Genomic DNA, 22,186 nt, shown 5'->3' with positions numbered 1-22,186 from the left:
GCAACTTTTTCTAAAGAACAACAACACTGCATGTGATAGAGACATTGAAAGGGTTAAGGGAGAATATGTATTTATATAAAAAAAAAACAAGATAATATTTTTAAATATACATATATTTCAGAGTAGTATACTCCATAAAAATTCTTACAAAGTAAGTAATTTGCACATATTTACATACATTATCCTTAATCTTAAAATCAAGACTGATAACATACAAATATATTAAAATAGAATTTTGACATTCTACATATCACCATGGACAATCTACGACACTTCTTGATATTAGGAGTCTTAGATATTAGCTTTTAGCAATCAGTGGTAGTGATCACGAGTTTGTCTATGAATTAAAAGACAAGTATATGCCAACAAAATTAATTAATTAATTATTTGAGTGCAAACTAGATGAAAAATGTCTGGCTAATTCCAATCCGATCTGATCAAACGAGCCAAAAGAAGTTATTTGATGTAACTCTCTTCATATTCATAATAATATTGGTCATTCGTAGATAAGATCTATTCATCGGGCATTGTCACGTCATTTCAAGTTTCCAAAAACCTCAAGCTATCACAACACGTCAAAAGACGTCATTTCTTCATTTGTTAAATAAAGTGTTCGACTTTTATTTTACTTTAAAAGTATGAAGAAACTTAAATAAAAGTTATATAAATTTAAAAGGAATGAAATGAAAAAGACAGCAAAGATTTGATTTCACGTACAAAGCGTCTATATATCTGTTGATACGTATTTCGACTTAATAAGTCTCATCAGAACAGTTATTCATAGCCGTTCTTAACGTGAAAAATAATCTTCTCTGTCTTTTAGGAAGCAACAATAAAATCGCTTCGTTATGGACGCAATAGCGACATCTGATAGAAAAATCAGATTTGTTTCGAAACTATCTTACCGATTTTAAAAGGAATGATTTGAAATTTAAAGAAAATGCTATAAATATACAAAAGTAATATTAATAAGATGATGTTGATAATCATAACATAGAAAGTACATATAAGAAGAACATGAAGACTTGTGACAACAATTGTCGAAGAATGTGATAAGCAGCTATAGATTAACCCACTCTTTATATCTAATTTTACCACTAGTGAGTAAAATTTGTATTTCCTGTAAGCTGAGACCTGTCGTCTCCGGAATGAATTTCAGAACAAAGAGAGTAGCAAAAACTGCACAACCACTGAAGAACCCAAAGGCTCCACATGCTCCTATCAAACTAGTTAACCACCCAAAATAGTTTACAGTTATAAAACAGCAAAACCAGTAACAACAAATAACGATTGTGGAAGCCAGAGACTGAACATTTCCTGGAAACAACTCGCCAATAAAGGCCCAAGGCAAAGGACCAAAACCCATGCTGTAAGCAATAATAAATGCGAGAAGACTAGCAATAGGAAGCCAGCTTATACTTGTTGTGTCAGATTGTAGAACATCTTTTAGGTAGAAATATATTGCTAAAACTGCTACACTAAGTGCAGAACCAATACCAGAAATCGTAAGCAAACGTCTCTTTCCCGATTTTTCAACAAATAAAGGACTTAAAGTACTAGCAAGGATTTGGATAATACCTACAATGATGGTACAAATCTCTGGCGGTAAAGCAACTCCAGCATCGGTAAATAAATTTTGTGTATAGAAGAAAACAACATTAATTCCAGTAAATTGTTGAAATATTACTAAACCCAAAGATAAAATCAAAGCTCTTCTAAGTCCTGGAGTTTTTATTATTAACGCAAAACTTCCTGTTTGCTCTCTTTCTTGTTTTAACTGGTCTTGCATATCTGCTAAATCTTTTTCAGAAGTAGATGTTGTCTTTCCTGATAATTTACTTAAAACGTGCAGTGCCTGTTGATCTTTACCACGGTGCAATAAATAATAAGGACTTTCAGGTAGGAAGACAATAAACAATATTATGCAAATAATTGCAGGACATAGTAAAATGATGTTAAATAATTTTAAAGGTACATATGGTCCTAGAGAATATGGAAATAGTATACCTAATGTACAAAAAAGTTGCAGGTAAGATCCCAATGAACCTCTTACTTCGTTATCGGCAATTTCTGCAATATAAGTGGGTATTATTACGTAACTCATGCCGCATCCTAATCCGCATAAAAATCTTCCAATGTAGAATACTTCTATTTTTGTCGCAATTGTAAATACGGTAAATGCAATAATAAAAGGTGTGATTGCAATTATTAGTGTCAGCCTCTTTCCAATTTTACTCGCCAGTATTCCACCTAGGATGGGTCCTAAGATGGCTGCTAGCGGTAGGAAAGAAGCGATCAATCCCTCTTCGGATGTTGTTAAAGCATGATCCAATGGGCTAGCGTCCAAATCCTTTAAGCGGGAAATAACTGGGGAAGACCATCCGAACGCAGTACCGCAGACAAAGATTGAAAGATTAGCTGAAATAAATAAAATTAAAAATAAGTAAATAAATGCTGAAACAGCTCACTTTTATTTTTAGTAATTTTAATAGTTATTTATGTACCAAGGGTATTAAATAGATGTTTATGCCCAGAGGACGACGATGTTACAAACCCGAGGGCCTCTGGCCCGAGGGCATATACATCTATTAATACCTGCGGTGCATATAAACTTTTATGTCATACTAGTTCGTTATTGTATCTACAAATAAAAATGTTCTAAAAAATCCGAAAATTCGATTTCGTTTTGACAATATATTTACTAATAGTAGACATTCTATCGTACGTGTTATGTTGCTACGCTACGGAAATGCTGTCAAACGTGTCAAACTAAAACTGTGAAAATGCAAGATATTTTTGAGATTCCTAACCATATTTAAAAAAAAGCGGAAAAATCAACGCAAAAGTTACTACTACATAAGTCGAGAGATGCCTACCACAAGGAATATGAAAAATTACAGCACTGGATGACAGAAAACCATGGACACATTCGTGAAACTGTGCTACTTGTATACTTTGCCGATCTCGCCGAACATTTTCTCCGAGTTCCCTGTTGTCCAAACATTCAATGGTAAAGAACGCTTTAATCGTAAATAAGAATATTAACATTGCCAATTACCATAAATTGACATAAATTGAAGCAAGGCTCGAAAGGCTACCAGCCAAAAAAGTCTAGTCTTGTCTAGAGAAAATGTTTTAAAATTTATTCACGAAGCACCGAACGAAATATTTTTGATGAACAAAATACCATTAATATTTGGTATATTTGGTGGGTGTCGACGACAAGAACTTGTAAATATGTTACGGTTACTCACGTAAAAGATAGAAAATCAGTTTTCGTCGTAAACGTATCAGCGACAAAAACCGATAAACAGCGTGTTTTTACAATTATGGACGAAGATGAACTGAAGAGTTTGACGTTAGTACTAAAGTACATGTCTTTACGACCCCGTGGTTCTTCAGAAAAAGCCTTTGACCTACAGACAAGGTCGTTGTACTGTACAGCCAGTTGGAAAGAACACATTTGAAAAAATCTCGTCCATCATTGCAAAATATCTGGGTTTGAGCAGTCCTGAGAAGTACATAGGTCATTGCCTGCGTTGGACTTCAGCAACTCTTCTGACAGAAGCTGGAGCCAGTATGACCACGTTGAAGCGCCATGGTGGATGGAAGAGTACGTCGGTTGCTAAGATATTTAGAGGACAGCATATCTTCAAAGAATGAGGTTTCAAGAATGCTAGCAGGCATACCTTTTGGATCCTGCGTTTCCTTACAGAAACTTGACACCCAAGCTATGAAACATGCGTCAACGTTTGCCGCGGGTAATCTAAATATCACCGGATCCTTTCATAATTGCCAGTTTTATATGAATTTTAAATAATGTTTTGAAATGTTGTTAAATAAAGATGTTTCTAATAAGTTATCTTTTTGTTTGTATCTTTACACCCGTGCGGGCCATAAAGTACACTTTATGCACGCGCGGGCATAAAGCACACTATTACGTAGTTGGTAACTAAGCAATAAAAACAATAATAAACTAGTATGACATAAAAGAATGTTAAATTTAATAGTTTCTGAGCGGGAAAATATTGATCTCAATGCATAGTTTTCATTATCGAGATCAAGGTCACCTGTATTCTGAAGTATCACTCAAAAAATTTTTTACGTATTTGAAGGTCCCAAGCTGCAAACTAATACGCAAATTAATACTCTTATTTATCTCCAAATTAAATGATATTGTTTGTCTAAATAGTTTTTTGTGTCACTGTTATTTTGGAATCAATTTTTTTTTATAAATACTATACAGTAAAACCTCGATATAACGGACCTCTATTTAACGGACTTCGGATATAACGGCCAAAAAATCCGGTCAAATGTAAAAAAAATAAAAACATACTGTTAATATTACACATGCTTAACCCGTCCCAAACCACTGTATTTTACAAAGAATTTCAATAAAATTTAGCATAAGAGGACACATTTCTAATAGTAATATGTATATATTTTTTGCTGAAAAATAAACGCTTGTTTATTCGTTGTGAATGAACATATTTAGTAAACGCCAGTAAATAAGTTAAAATTTTCGCAATCTCACCCTTTAAATAGGGACAGACGGAAAAGAATCAATGTAACGATCAATCAAAAACCAGAGACTAGAGAATATACAAAAGTTGGAGTCTGGAGCGTCTGTGTCTCATATATGTGATCAATATGATATAAAAAAGCAAACTTTCGGAAATAAAAAAACAAAAGCAAAATAAATAAATTTGCATTAATGTGTGATGTAGGCGAGCACAGCAATCTTAAAAAACGAATGGAATTAGGCTCGTGAAACTTTACTGGAAGAAGAAATCTTAAAATGGTATGGCCAACAACGTTCTAGTGGGATCCCGGTTCGAACAGTCGAATTGAAATTTGCTGCAATTAAATTAGCAAATCATATGGACATACCATTCAAAACAAGTGATGGATGGCTCTGGCGCTTTCGCAAAAGGCACGGAATCATGAATAAAAGAATTTACGGCGAAGCTTTAACGGCACCAGAAGAAGAAAGAGAACCTTTTAGGCAAAAATTAGTAGCACATATAAGCAAGTAACGAAATGCTATTAGAATCTCAGATTTACAATGACAATTAACATTGACGAAACTGGTTTGTTATGGCGTACTTTGCCTGAAAGCGCACAAGCCTCCAAATATGAAAAATCGGATTATGGAAGAAAAATCAGAAAGGACGGGATCTCGGCACTGCTTTGTGCTAACGCTGATGGATCGCATAGATTGACTTCTGTAGTGGTTGGCAAATCTCTTAAACCTAGAGTTTTAAAAGACATAATGCATCATATGCCCGTTTTATACTATAGCTCTAAAAAGGCATGGTTCACCTCAGATATTTTTAAAAATTGGTTTTTCAAAGAAATTGTACCTTCAGTGAGAAAATTTCAAGAGAAGAAATTGGGAATACCGCCAGAAGAGGTGAAATGTTTATTGGTTTTAGACAACGCTCCTGCTCACCCCTCTGAAAATATTCTACGTTCAGAAGATGGAAACTTTAGGTGTGTGTTTTGTAAAAAATACAACATCGCTTATTCAACCCATGGATCAGGGAATAATTTTAGCAGCCAAACGAATATATCGCACACAGTTTTTAGACGAAGTAATGGTTGTATTGTACGATGGAGATAATGCAAAAGATACAAGAGGGCAACGTACCTTGCAAAACTTAAGGTCTCACAATTTATAATCAACAATTTTTAGTTTTGCTGTAGCATGAGAGGAGGTGAAAGAGCAAACATTAAAAAATGGTTGAAAGAATTGGTTTGATGGCCAAGATGCAGACATAGATTTAGAATGGTTGAAAGTTACTGATTTCTGTAGGACAATACATAATAATGCCGGAGAACATATAGCTGAGGAAGATGTTTTACAATGGCCAGAAGTAGATGAAGGTGACCCTGGGTATAACATCATGACTGAAAGTGAAATAGCAGATGAAGTTATGAACCTAAAAAATGAGGACGGAACTAAAGATAGCAAACAAGACGACAAAACAAGACTGTTAAAAATGAAGTTATCAGAGGTAAGATCGTATCTCGACGATCTAATAACATTTATTGATTATTCATCAAATAGTTAAACTGTATTTAGGGAGTTGATCATAGAAAATCAGCAAACATGGAAAGTGCAAACGAAACTTGTTCAAAACGGGATTACCGACAGCAAGCGTGTCGGTAATCCCGTTTACCCGTGATCCACAGCAACGTCACTTCACGACGAATGTCCGAAGACAATTACTTAAATAGAATTTTGTTTGTATTTTGTATTTTTTATATATATCTAATTACAGTGTACACATATATTTTCAAAAAAAAGTATTTTGATTTATTTTAACCATATTTTTATATAACGGACTTTCGGCTTTAACGGACACCCCCTCCCCCCAAGTAGTCCGTTATATCGAGGTTTTACTGTACTACAAATACTAAAAGAAGCAGGAATTAACAACCCACATCTGAAAATAATTAGAAACATTTACTGGAATCAGAACGCAAATTTCAAAATTGAAAATAAACACACCGAATTCGTGTAATTCATGCGCAGTTACTCCATTATACTCTCGTTATATATGTCGAAACGGTCAGGACGCTTGGCTTTGGTAGAATTGAAAGGCTCGTTGATTATTCTTGTCAGATTCACATAAGAAAAGTATTTTGAAGAAAGTTTTCAGTTAAACTCGTTTCCAAAACCATTTCGTAAGTTTGGGAGTATTTTTAGATGATAATACTTAGTGTGTAAGAGTAGGTGGTCGTCTATCTTAGTCTTTCCTATCGTATGAAGTAAAACATCCTTTTTTTTACCAACAAAATCTCGTTTTAATCTTCTCCTAGTTCGTCATTATCGTGAGAAGTATTTACAAGCTGGATTTAAGAGTAATTAGTTTTTGGTTAGTCAAAGGTTTTGAATATTGTCTTCTAAACAAGCCGTTAATTCAATATTGTCCAAATATATTAGATGTTGTAAGCAATCTCCCAAAACCTTACAACCCCCTATGGGCAATTTGCATTAATTTCGTCTTGGTGCCATTAAACCTTTTTCGATTAGTGGGTTAGATTATCTTGGCCGTTTTCGATAAGTATGCGTCGCTACAGGGTAGTTAAAACTCAAAAGGCATATTTTTTTCTGTTTGTATATTGCGCCACAAAGGCTTTACATCTCGAATTGGCTAGTGATTTAACCGAGGAAGCGTTTTTGGCAGCTTTACAAACATTTTATCGCTCGGAGAGGTCGAGTGTCTTAAATATTTTGTGATAATGCTATTTTTATAGCATTTATCGACAATTAAGTAGCTTTATGGAGAGTGCTCTCGATAAAAAAATATTAAATTTTCATTAGCTTCTCCTGCTGCTCCAAATTTCGGTGGTATTTATAAACGTGGAATTCGTTCTGTAAAGGATCCTAAGTTCTAAAGGGATCGTTTTAACGTACGAAGAATTTTTTACCGTTTTGATTTCAATTGAGTCCATCTTAAACACGCGCCCTTTCACTCCATTAACTAATATTGTTGAAGATCTCAACGCTTTGACCCCAGAACATTTCCTGACTTTTGAACCATCATTTTCCTTGAATTTGAAGGTATCTTTCAATCGCTTGTCCAAATTGTAGTTGTTACAACGCATCCATAAAGATTTTTCGGCTCGATGCTCTAAGGAATGTCTGTATACTTTGCAACAAAATTTTAAATGGTTAGATTCTGGCTTTGTACCTAAACTGAGTGCCTTAATGGTTTAAAGGAGAATAATTTGGTCCTGTGTAAGTGGCCTCCCGCACACCTTGGTGAATTGCATGAGGGTAAAAACGGTGTAGCTCGAGTGCGTACGACCAACGAAACTTTCAAAGGGCCTCTTGTCCGAATCTCTGCTTTGCCGATAGATGAAAATTAGATGGCCACACTTTGCTTTACTTTGAAATTATTTTATTTTGTTCGGTCGTTGTCACTGTAACTGCGACAAAACCATTTTAATTTACTTTTCGTTTAAGTTTAAGCTTTGAATATTTGTTTAAGATTTATATAGAATTTGTTTTTATCATTTTCTGTTGCTCAAGTAATGATGGAATTTATTATTAGTTTTGCGTTTAAAGATCTTATAGACTTCCAGTTGTGTAAATTCAAATAATATGGGTGAGTAAATTAATCGATACATTTCTCCTTCCTGTTTGACAATTTCTATAGCATCGGTAAAAAAAACTGGATTTTCGAGATCGAGAGCGAGGGGGACGTTAAAATGCACCAGACTTAAAGAGTCGCACCTAGAGATTCGACTTATACATACACATCTACAAATTCACTCCTTAGTTGTTGTAAAATAGTGCAAAAACAGCAATAAATATCCAAGTCTAATCCTAGTTTTGTATTTAACCTATACAATGTTTCCATTGTTTATTGCAACTATTTATGATTTGATTATTTTTTGCACCTATCAGTTAAAGTTCATTTATCGAAAATATTAAGTGAAATATAGGCAATATTAATTACATTATTATTGATAATCTCGTAAAAGACCATTGCTTGTTTAATTCACCACAATGGTAGACCCACAAAAGAAGTAACAAGATTCAATAAACTTTCATCAATGTTAAATTTATCACTTATATCACCCAATCTAATTGGGTACACTTCATCCATTTGTTTACCAATCAAATTTTATTGAAACTAAAACTTAAAAAAAAATAAAATAGGTCTATGAGGTATTGCCTACATGTTTACGTTCATGGCTACCGGGAAAGCAGGTGTAAACAGGTAAGCAAATATTGGTGACTGTACCGACCTGTTTATCATCGAAACCATTTAAAAAAAATATTGGAGATTATTTGACACTCAATACTTAACCAATAATATGTATTTTTTGGAGTAGCATTCGAGACAGTTTTTTTAAACGAATTTTAAAAATTTTCCAAAACTGTTTAAAAATTTGAATTTCATGATGTAGACAATGAAATATCCTACAAATTAAAAAAAGGATTGAGTTTCTAGCATGATTAGAACCAAAGATATCGTCAAACAACGAAAAAACACTTTTAATTTTTTTGAGGTTATGTTTGGGTCTACGGGTTTAAGAATATTTTTGGTCGGATAGTTTTCGATATAAAACAGCATAGTATTTTTGAAGTTATACTCCTATACGCGCGTTCGACGTTGGAAATTTGTACGGGAGTGAATTGGCAAAACCATTACATATGTAAGATATAGGTTAGAGAGAGACAGAAGATATGTTTTCTCTCTCTTTCTCTCTCGAGAATAAAAATGTTCCTTTTAATATATTGATTATTTATTAATATTATTATTATTTTATATTAATTCGGTAGATATATACATTTGACCAAAGTCTTTTGCAAATAAATATTATTCCTGGAACTTCTATGATTCGTAATAACCTTTCCATTTTTGGAATACAATAAATAAATAAACACAAACACAAAATACAACCAAAAAACTGACATAATGTTCTTGACAAAATGACATTGATTAGCTACCTTATTACTTAAGGTTTCTGGTTGAATAAGTTGAGGCGCGGTATTTAGAACCAGAAGTCGAGAGTTCGATAGCAATGAGGGAATATATTTTTTTTAATTATTATGTTCTGATTTTTGTCACTTTGGTTTTAAAAATCAAAGAATGGAGAAATCATAATATATTTTTTAATATGGTTTCGCTAATTTTATACATTATTTTATTTTCCAAACTATTTTATTTATCATTGAATATTTAGTACATAATATAGTAGTCATGGGCGTAGAGATGAAAGGGACAAATATAATGATTGTTATTTTAAATTTCTTTTATATATGACATGTTTATATGCATGACATAACTTTCAAAAAAGGTCGATTTTATTTTTAAATTATGATTTTTGGCATATATATGATACTAGTGACGTTATCCATATGGGAAGAAAGAGTTATCTTTTACCGAGAGTTAATTTAATAAGATTTTCACAATTTAGTGGGGATTTTAAAACGGTGCCACAAAGAATCAAAAAATCCAGGAACCTAATGATTTATACAATTGCTTTCAAATAATATATTACTTTCTCCATGGTCCCATTTAAAAGTATATTACAAAATGGCGCCAAGACGCTATAGTGAATCAGCAAGATCTTAACATATGTAAGATATAGGTAAGAGAGAGACAGAAGATATATTTTCTCTCTCTTTCTCTCTCGAGAATAAAAATGTTCTTTTTGTAAATATATTTTAATATTTATTATTATTATTATTATTATTTTATTAATATTATTACCATGGGAAATTAAACATATGCGGAAGTAAGTTATGCATATTGTCAGTTTTAAATACTTATGAATGTTGCATTTTAATTTGTATTGTATTATTATATTAAATTATGTTGCAGTGTATTGTATTGTATTTTTATATTAATAACCAAATAAACAAGGAATTTTAATGCAGAGTATGTGTAAAAAAATTTTTTTGCATTCAACTCCTTTCATACATATATAAAAATAAAAATATACATTGTTATCAAAATATTGATTCAATCCTTCATTTACTATACTCCTATTACAGGTCAAATGTTGTTTATATACAGCAAGCGATGCACCATATACCTATATACCTAATTCTGTTTCTCTTTCTGCTCTCTCTCTCTCTTACCTATAGCATTACATATGTAATGATTGTGCAGATTGACTCCCATATAAATTTGTAACGGCGAAAGCGTGTATAGAAGTATAACTTCTACCGGCAGTCCCAATTGACTGCCACACCCGTTTTTTATTTTTAAAATATCGCTGGGGGCATTTTTTACTATCTTAACCTGCTAGACCCTTTGCTAAAAAAAGTGAATTGACTTTTTTTTAAATTAAGGATAGCTATGAACATATTTTGATAGACTGGCAATACATGCAAGATGTATTTATCTATGTATGAAATTTAATAACAAAAATGTTTCATTCGGTAAACAGATGGGTGAAGGTTAGCCTAAATTCGGATCCCGTACTATAAATGCCATATAGAAAAAATATTATCTATAAATTCACCCGATAACCTCACTCCAGTGGAACCTTTTAAATTTTATTTTAAAGACAGTTAAGTATGCTGCCTCAATTTCTATGAATATCAAATACCTTTTCAATGAAAATCTCGAATTTCATATAAACGTTGCAATTTCCACTTCGGAAATTTTGAGAACGATTTCCGAAGTGGAAATTGAAACGTCAATAAACGTACTTTAATCTTTAATTGTGGCTTATTCCCATTTAAATAGTAATTTCTCGAATTTCAGTCTTCTGAGATTATGAATGTAAACATAATATGATCATTTTACGGAACCGTACATACAAAATTTACAAAAAAGTATCAAACTTTGAAAACTATATTAAGTACAGATTCAACCCAAAATTAAATCTCTTACAAACAGAAAAATTCGTTGATGACATTTGTGAATACTACAAAAATACTCCTGTCAGCAACATTTGGAATTTTGTTAATACACTGGTGAATAAAAATTATTACACAAGGCGATATCATCTCTAGAAAGGATACATGTGGCAACTACAGGGGAATCTCACTAATCGGTACTACATATAAGATATTAGCTTCAGTTGTACTAAAACGATTACTGCCATATACAGAGGAAATTATTGGCGATTACCAATGCGGCTTTAGGCCTGGAAGATCAACAATCGACCAAATATTTACTATCAGACAAATGCTAGAAAAGTATTGGGAATATAATAAAGAAGTACACCAGATCTTCATAGATTTCAAACAAGCATATGATTCCATAGATCGCTTAAAACTGTGGAGTGCAATGATGGAGTTAGGCGTACCAAAGAAGCTGACCATGATTGCGCGAATGTGTGTCAACAATTCCTTTGCACAAATTAGAATAGGAGGCAAAACTTCAAAGGCTTTCGGCATAAGCACCGGACTCAGACAGAGAGACCCGCTGTCCCCATTACTATTTAACCTAGCATTGGAATATGCAATGCGAAAAATCTATACCAGAGTCAAACCAGACATAACTACCAGAGGAGCAAAGATTATTCTCGCATTTGCAGATGATGTAGATGCAGTAGCACAGACAACACTGGAAGTTAAGGATATAGTATCGAACTTTGAAGAAGCAACACTAAGCGTAGGCCTGAAAATAAACGAAGAAAAAACTAAATACATGGTCGTATCAAAAAAGGGACGATAGCGAATAAGACAAAACATTACCATAAACGATCATAATTTTGAGGTGGTCAAAGAATTCAAATACCTAGGAGCAACAATTACCAGTGAAAACACAGGAGAACGGGAGGTTGAAATACGAATACTGGCGGGGAATAAATCATTCTTTGCCATTCAAAATCTAATGAGGTCAAAGCTTCTCTCAAGGCGTGCCAAAATCCAAATGTACAAAACCATAATACGACCAGCAGTGACATATGGAAGTGAAACATGGACATTGAGAAAGAAAGAAATCAATAAGCTATTAGTATGGGAACGCAAAATCCAGCGAATTATATATGGTCCTTGCAGGGACAGCGTGACAAATGAATGGAGGAGCAGATACAACAATGAAATAGAGACTCTCTTCGGGAAAGGAAACATCGTAAGATACATAAAAGCCAATAGATTAAGATGGGCAGGCCACGTAGTACAGAGTGATGACGACAGACTGATTAGCAATGTGTTTTGGGAAAGACCAGATGGTAGAAGATCAACAGGAAGGCCTAGAAAAAGGTGGAAAGACGCAGTCAGGGAAGACCTGGAGAAGATGGAAGTAAGGCCATGGGAAATAATAGCACAGGATCGGAATCAATGGAAGGCAATAGTAAACGCGGCAAAAACTCACGAAGAGTTGTAAAAGCCAATGATGATGATGATGATGATGATATCATCTCTCAAATACACTATTCGAACAAATAATTGTTTCACAAATTTTATATATCATACGTTCACCTACCTATTCAAGACAACAATAAAACTTACAAATACAATACTTAAATACAACATTGTTTAAAAATGTATTTGAAAGACTACCCGCAAGGTTTCAAATTCCTCGTCCCTAGGCGCCATCAAATCACTTTAAAAATTGTAAACTACCTTTTATAGCCAAATAAAGTCTATAACAATTTTCAACGATTAGCTTTTCAATGGAAGATATGTTGAACATATGAAACAAGCAGTTATTTGCTTAATTCTTAAACCTAATAAAGATAAAACACTCTTCTCTTCCTTCAGACCAAAATGTCTAATATCCAAATCCAAAATAAACGAGAGGAATGCTTAAGACGCAGGCGAATAGCATAAAGGCATGGAAAAGGGTTAAACGTATATGTTGACAGAACATGTGCGCTGCCATGGAGGAAGATATATGAGGCGAAGCATACAGAATTGTCATGAAAAATATTTGGCTTGAAACCCCATATAACTTGTGTTTAAAAAATGATGGAAACAACGAATACCCTACTTTCAATGAAGCATCACAACACGTTTCTACGTATAGACAAAAATATTCAACCTGCAGAATTTACTACTGAAGAGATCATTCTCTTCATACGTAGAACTTTTGAATATGCAAGAATTCCCAGGTAAACTGCAGTTGACGAGACCCTAATATTACCAAAACCCGCAAAGAACCCGGACGAAGCTAGAACATACAGACAACTATGCTTACTAGATGCATAGGAAAATTCTATGAAATTCACGCAAAGCTAACATGTCTCTTTATCGATTTGGGTACTCGCCATTAGAGCAAAAACTATGAAAGCTCAGTTTTATTTTATTTTCGCAAGCGGATGAAAGTACCTACCTTATGAAGCCGTTGCCAGTATCTGTCGTGAATTTCAAACAGGACATGACTCTTAGTGTGCAAGTAAAACGTGTGGTGTTAATTAATGTATTGAACTATCATCTGAACTTCAAAAATGGTGACAGTTTGACTATTACTGTGGAGAAAGTCTCGAAAATGTGTAGTGTTAGTGTTCGCAAAATTTATGACATCCGCGAAGAGGCCAACTGAAACCGGTGCAAAGAAGGAAGACAAAAAGTTTCCAGTCCAATTCACCTGAGAATATTTACGATGAGGGAGTGAAATCTCGAAGAAGGAAAATTGTCCATGATTTTTTTTTGGAAAACCTACCACCAACTATCGACAGAATTATGAACATAGTAAAAGACGATGAGGACCTACCAACTTTTTAAAAAATCACATTTCGTATGCTACCAAATGACATGGGTTTTGAATATGATAAAAGAGATTTTACTGGACACACAAGTACCCCGAACAAATAAAATCATTTACTAAGATGGATAATGTAACGCTTGAAGCACTGGGAATAATTTCAGATAGATAGTATGGTTTTAAAAAAGCCAGATCGGCTATATATTTATATAAATTAACTATAATTTAATAAAATGCCATTTTCTTTTTTATTTCAAGGAACAAATTTTATTTCAATCTATTTATTTTTTATCTCTTTTAGTTTACGATCTAGACCCTTATAAACAATTAAATTGTTTATACCAATTTTTTGACCACTTTAATCGAAATCAATCCTCGAAATTGGTAATCAGCAGCCAAAAATACACAAAAAAACTTGGGTGGACCCATCAGAATTAAAAAGGTCACGGTGACCTAGCTGGATCCTTGACTATATAATATGGAATATTAGAATATTAATTTTAATTGAAATAAATAGTTGACCATTTCACATTACAGGGTTGATTATACAATATGTCACGAAAATGTATTTAAATTTGAATATATATGTAATATTATATATCTTTGAAGAATAATATTAAAGGAAAAATTGCTACGGGAAAGACTTATTAGATTTATAGTTAAACGCTAAATTAAAACACAAAAGTTTTTTATTTTAAATCAACGACTAGTATATACAAAAACTAATTCTTTGGTTAACTCGAATACTTACCAGCAATTGCTACCAAATATAGGTATGTACGATTTGGCCCGCTAGCCCCCATTTCCCCACGATGGTTATATAAAAACTAACAGCAATCATCTAATTTCTTTCTTATATAGTCTAGAAATATTTAACAATTTTTTATCGTACAAAATACAAATACGTTAAGACTGTTCCAACAAATCTTTTATAAATAAACACTGTCTCTACAGTTGTTTCAAAGGGTAATGACGTCGTAATCTGATCTAAATACACAGTAGTAAAATTTTTTGTAATCCCGAATATAAATTATATATCAAATTTTAAGTGTAATTCAAAATATTTGCTGTTTCTGTACATTAAAATGAGACAGTAATTATATTTCTAAATCAGAAATTTTTAACAAAGGGAACAAATTTTTTTCTACACTATAATCTTCATATAAAATGTGTTTAATATTATTTGATAAAAATATACTATTTAATTAAAATAAATTCAAGGAATGGTCGCAAAAACTCTTCTTATTTTTTCAGTGCCATATTTTATCTAATCTTATTTTTTTGAAAATTGATTTACAAAATCTATCTACATGCCAATAAAAATGTTTCTAATGACTTCCAGTTTACTTAATTTATAAATTAGGTAAACGTTTTAAAATTACTTATAGAGAGTAGTCCACTGACCTTTCAAAAGTCAAAAATAAGATTTGCCTTAACCTATAATATATTTTAACAGTCCAATTAAAAATAAATCCAGGTAAGTCATTTAGATAGTTTGAACCTCTCGAGTACTTTTATTTCCTTCTGGTAAATTAATTAGATCACTTGCTAGTTTGGAGTGTGATTTCACATCTTTCCGATAGGATACCCTTAACTTTGTGATCACTTCTTTAATACCCGGAACATTAAGATATAATTTATTTCACGAAAAATGGTTGAGTGCTTAATGATTGCAATAAAACCCGACCGCAAGTACCCCAGCTTAGTCAACATTAGTTGAGCAGGTAAGTATTCAGGTAAAATTGAAGCTACTGTGGAGTGTCGTTATCTTGTTTCTATAATAAATTCCTGGTAATATAAAAACGATTAAAAAATCGTATAAAATTATAAAATCGATTAGAATACATTTTATTTCATAAAGTCGTAAACACTTTAACAGTGAGTTTCACCATCAATGGTTGATCTTTTAATGACCACAATAGATTTGTTGATCGTTAAGTATTTCCTGGAATAATTATACAGGTTCCCTCTATTCTGTATAATTTGTAAAAGTATATAAAACCGATGAGAAATTTTTAAATATACATTTTGTTTCATTTAGTCGAAAGTGTTACAAGTGTTACCAGTGTTATACCTATTTATATCTATAAAACAGCATTATGTGGCGTCCGTGGAAAAATATTGATGGTGCTTCTTCCAGTGTTCCAGCAAAGAAAAAGCATTTATCTGCTGACGCTAGAGAAATCGTAAAAACAATATATAGTTCTTTACTTACAAGAGGACTTACTGCTAATACTGCTGCCAGTGAAATATCTGATTTATTTGAAAATACCTCTAACCACAAAAGAATTACATCAAATCCCATTAAGTCAAGAAGGAAGCGTAAGGATGCCGGTTCTACCAAATGTATTGACGAAAGTGATAAGGACTTAATAAGACGAAACATTTACACAATGTACGAAGAGCAACGGATACCTACATTAGATGCTTTGAAACAACAGCTTGCTAATAATGATACACAAATACACTGTAGCCGCATTAGTCTTTGGAGGATTTTGTCTAAAATGGGTACAATTGGCAAAAGGCAAGTGCTTATGGAGTCCCATCGTTTACAAAAGTGGCGTACTGAATATATAACTTCCATAAGAAAGTACCGTACAGAAGATCGACCAATAATTTATCTGGACGAGACATGTCAAGTCAAGTCAAGTCAAATTTATTTATCACATGCAACATTATACAAAGTACATGTATAAGACAAGTCACATGACACATGGACAGACACATGACACAGACACATGGTTTGACACTCATGAAACACCATCCAAAGGATGGTCCGATTCTTCCAACAGGTGTCAAACAAAAGCTCCATCAAACAAAGGGAAAAGAATAACAATTTTACATGCAGGATTAGAAAATGGTTGGGTCCCAAATACCTTATGGCTTTCTGCAAAGAACATTAAAGACTCCTGCTTGGACTACCATGAGGATACAATGCCAGAGCTTTTTGAGCAATGGTTTAAGAATTGTCTTATACCTAACCTTCCTCAAAATAGTGTGATAGTAATGGAGAATGCAAGTTACCACAGTCGTCAATTACATAAGTCTCCAAGTGCAAATAACACGAAAATTAATATTCGAAACTACCTGTTAGAAAACGATATATATTTTGAAGAAAGTTATTTAAAAAATGAACTGTTAGAAGTGTTAAAATCATTTTCTATTAAAAAAGTATATGTTTGTGACGCATTGGCAGAGGACATGGGACATACAGTGTTACGGCTTCCGCCCTACTATTGTTTATTTAATCCCATAGAACATATGTGGCACCAACTAAAGTCAAATGTTAGGTCACAAAATGTTTCTCCGACTTTAAGTGGTAGTGTAGTCGAATTAATAAGGAAATTTGTTGATGATATCTCCCCAGAAAGTTGGAAAAATTCAGTACGCCATGTAATGAACGTAGAAAATTCATATATGTTACTTTGAATCACATAATTAAACCAATTGTTATTAATCTTGAAGAGGATAGGGACAGCGAAACAGAGTTAGGTATTTAGGAATTCGTTATTATATTCGTTTGTATGTATATACAGATAAACTGATAAAAAAGAAAATAAGAGAAGCTAGAGAAAGATGGCTAAGTGAGCAATGCCAGGAGTTGGAACAACTGGAGCGAAAATATGACTTTTTTAATGTACACAAAAAGATTAAAGAAATGACAGGAAGGAGAAGAACAACACAGACAGGACAGATCAAAGATACAGATGGTTTACTCATAACAGATTTACAACAAAAAATGAATCGATGGACAGAATACATATCACAACTTTTTGATGACAAAGATAGACAAGAAATCTCAAACTAATATACAGATGATACAGGGCCTGATATAATCAGAGAAGAAATAGATTATGCAATCAAACAAGCGAAAAGTGGTAAGGCCCCCGGTCCTGATGAAATTCCCGTAGAACTGCTCAAACTTATGGACGATGAATCTATTAAAATACTCCTAGATCTATTTAACACAATATATAGAACTGGAATAATACCTAGGGAATGGCTCCGTTCGATCTTTATACTACTGCCAAAAAAGGCAAATACAAGGGAATGCAGCGAATATCGTACGATAGCTTTGATGAGTCATGCTCTAAAACTGTTCCTGAAAATAATCCATAATAGGATCTATAGGAAATTAGACGTAGACATCAGTAACACTCAGATGGGATTCAGAAAAGGGCTGGGGACAAGGGAGGCTCTGTTTGCAATGAACGTTCTCTCACAGAGATGCTTAGACATGAACCAAGAAATTTACACCTGCTTTATTGATTTCGAAAAGGCCTTTGACAAAGTACAACATGAACCACTAAGACAAATTCTAATAAAGAAAAATATAGACAGCCGAGATATTCGAATTATATGCAACCTATATTGGAATCAAACAGCAAATGTGAAGGTTGAGGGTAGGCTAACAGAAGAAATTCAAATCCGTCGAGGAGTCCGGCAGGGATGCATCTTGTCGCCACTTTTATTTAATCTGTATAGTGAAGCTATTTGTGAACAAGCACTCGAGGAAGAAGATCTTGGTCTGATAATAAATGGTGAGACGATCAACAATATAAGGTATGCTGACGATACGGTTCTCCTAACGGGAACGCTAGTAGAACTACAACATCTCGTTCAAAGTCTCAATATATACTGTAACAGTTACGGCTTGAAAATTAATTTGAAAAAAACTAAATTTATGGTAATCACGAAATCAAAGAACATCAGAGCTAATCTTGTAATAGACAATACAACGATTGAGCGTGTGTCCTGTTATAAATATCTAGGTGCTTGGATCACAGACGATACTGATCAAACAAAAGAGATTAGATGTAGAATAGAAATCGCTAGATCAGTCTTTAATAGAATGCGCAAACTCTTTTGCAATCGTGATATCAATATAAAGTTACGAATACGAATGCTGCGGTGTTATGTCTTTTCTACCCTGTTGTATGGAGTAGAAGCTTGGACACTAAAACAGTTGACCACAAAAAACATCGAAGCTTTCGAGATGTGGTGCTATAGGCGCATTCTCAGAATATCATGGATGGACCGCGTCACTAACACGCAAGTACTCCAAACTTTAGACAAAAGATGCGAAATTCTAAATGAGATAAAAACTAGAAAGATGGAATACTTGGGGCACATTGTGAGAGGTGAAAAGTACGAACTTTTAAGAAATATCATGCAGGGCAGTGAATGGTTCGGGTGTAGTTCGATTGAACTTTTTAGGCGCGCTGCTAACAAAGTCGCAGTGGCCATGATGATTTCCAATCTCCGCTAGGAGTGACACGAGAAGAAGAAGATGTATATACTGTAAATAGAACTATTATTACTGTACATTTTTAACGATATCCGATTAGGAAGAGCAAAAACTTTTAAACACGCCAGTTTTTTGCTGACAGTCCTAAGCCTGTAAAAAGTGTGAAGGAAAGTACCTTTCTGAATTTAGATCCATATACTACAATTATTCACGTAGAACAAAAAAACTACTTTCTTCATGTTAAAAATTGTTCAATTATCAAGTATATTTACTTGAACAATCTGAAAATACCATATGAAATAATTTAATAAATTTTTATAATCATGTATTACACAGCTACCAATGAAATACTCGTATATTAAATAACAAACTTTTTGAAGTGCGACCCTGTGTACCTCGGTAGTTTATTGAGAGACTCTTGTATACACAATAGGATCAACTCAGGTAACCATTAAGCACTCAACCATTTTTCGTGAAACAAACTATACCTATGAATTATGCTGTTAGATACATACTATGAAGAGTTCATGGAGCGTATGTTTATCGTATGTTTTATGTAGATAGTGCCATACAGCCATGGCACTACCTTATTTTTACGCAGAAACTTAGTTTTTATCTTTAAAACGTCTTAATGCCTGTTATGTTAATTTTTTGTGTGTATGCCTTTTTATCTTCATAAATTATATAAAATCTGGCAATTGTAGGCGTTAATACAAACTCCGCCACTCACAGCGAAAGTTATTCGACGGGATAATCTTGTGCCATTATAATACTGGCGCGTATAAAAAAAAGATTTTATGAGCATTCTATGTAACACAGATAGAGCTATATTGGACTTATACGTTGAATAAGAATCTTTGTGCAGGATTCAAGAAGGAAGATCTACTGATAGATCGTAAAATAGTATCTATTCATTTCGAGTTTCTTTATGCGCTCGGTTGTCGCTTTTATTATGTCTATTATATGTTACTAAGTTTTTCTATTTATAATTAAACTTCTAGTGCGTCCTGGTCGTAGGTGAATGTAGTATTTTAATAATACTTTGATTATTTTGTAGGTTAAATTTATTAATTGACAATGAATCAAATTAGTATCTTAAAAACTCTTTTGGTGGTTTTTCGTCAGATAAAAAACTACAAATTAAAGAACTAGGTCGGCCTATACCCGATTTAAAAAATGAAAAACAAAGTGAGAGTGGACAAAAACTTCGCTGTCGTAAATTTATTAAAACTAGCTATGATAAAAATAGCTGGTTGTGTAGCTGCAAACAAACTAATAAACTGTTTTGTTTTGTATGTATTTTGTTTGGAGATGACGAGACTTGGTCAAACAAAGGCACCAATGATAGTTCATATATGGGATAAAATGAAATCCCATGAAAAATCTGGAGTGTACATAAATAACGTTTTTGGCTTTTCAAGCCTTGGTAAGTTAAATATAAACACCCAGTTAAATTGAGCTTATCGTGATACTCTAAACACAATGAATAAGTGAATAAGAATTAATATATTTTCAATCAAATTATAAATTGTGTAAGGTTTTGTAAAGGTTTCGAGTTAGCTCTAAGAGGTCACGACAAAAAGAACAATTCAGAAAATAGAAACATATTTAAGGATATGGTCAATTTTAGCACCGAATTAGACAACGACTTAAAGGTTGGTATTAAAAGTTCTAAATCTTTTAAAGGTACTTCAAAAACAACTCAAAATGAACTCCTTGGGTGTACGTTAGATGTTTATCACAAGGAAATTAGAAAAAAAATTTAAAATTCTCCTTGTGTTGCAGTGACAGACGTTGCTGGTGAATTTCAGTTAGGTATAGTTTTCCGATATTTGTGTTAAGGACGACCAGTTTGAGAGATTTTGGAGATTACACTTGCTGAACGGATATGATGCCAAATCAATGGCTGAATGCATTTTAAATGTTTTAAATCTCTCATTAAAACATAATGCGAACAAATTAATTGCTGAAAGTTATGATAACGCATGTGTTATGAGTGGTGGATTAAGTGGTGTGCAAAAAAAATATTAAGAAAACGTATCCTCTTGCAAAATACGTTTATTGCTATGCACGTCAAATGAATTTAATTATTGCAAGTGCATGTTCTATCAATAAGCAGGCTAGGATATTTTTTTCTAATTTATCTGATTTGTGCTCATTCCTTTCTACATCTCATCAAAGAACAATAATTTTGGATAAGATGGTTAATCGCAAATTGCCAAAATCATCGCAAATATACTCAGTGACATTAGAAGTGTTACACCCAGAAAGAATAATGTCTTGAACTTAATTTTTGGCAACATGGTAGATTTACATTAAGAATGAAACGATAACGTTGTCAAGAATTTTTATTAACAAGTAATCAAAAAAATAATAATAATGTGTTTGGCGACCCCGTAACTGAATACACTCCTCAATACATGTAGACATTGACAAAATGAGATGATCGATGTTTCCTTGTGGCACCTCATTAGTAGCAACTTGAACTTCATGTATTAACGGTGCCAGAGTCTGTGGAGGATGGTGCAAAGTGGGCAGTCTCCTTTTCATCATATCCCATACATGTTCGATAGGATTTAAATCCGGAGCATGGGAGGCCACGGCAAAACATTAACGCCATCTTCTTGGAGAAAGTCCATAGTTTGACGAGCAATATGGGGACGCACGTTATCTGAAAAAGGACGTCTCGACGGTCGTCGAGATCAGGCAGTAAAGTGGTTTGTAAGATGTCATCAACATAATACGTAGCTGTTATATTGCCTCGAATAAACACAAGAAGTGATCGGCTGCCATAGGCAGTAGCCTTTCA

At 33.3% G+C, this 22,186-nt stretch overlaps 1 protein-coding gene across 1 annotated transcript; it reads right to left on the bottom strand.

The window, feature by feature from the left end:
- Positions 1-95: 95 nt before the first annotated feature.
- Positions 96-15,035, bottom strand: LOC140439375 (facilitated trehalose transporter Tret1-like). Its single transcript, XM_072529233.1, has 2 exons — positions 14,881-15,035; positions 96-2,418 (listed from the first exon to the last, which is right to left on the bottom strand). The coding sequence occupies exons 1-2, from the start codon at positions 14,930-14,932 to the stop codon at positions 1,061-1,063; spliced, it is 1,410 nt and encodes a 469-aa protein (XP_072385334.1). The 5' UTR covers positions 14,933-15,035; the 3' UTR covers positions 96-1,060.
- Between the last annotated feature and the right edge of the window lie 7,151 nt (positions 15,036-22,186).

The sequence above is a fragment of the Diabrotica undecimpunctata genome, chromosome 4 (assembly GCF_040954645.1).
Source record: "Diabrotica undecimpunctata isolate CICGRU chromosome 4, icDiaUnde3, whole genome shotgun sequence".
Taxonomy (NCBI): Eukaryota; Metazoa; Arthropoda; class Insecta; order Coleoptera; family Chrysomelidae; genus Diabrotica; species Diabrotica undecimpunctata.
This window is presented reverse-complemented; position numbering and strand designations above follow the sequence as displayed.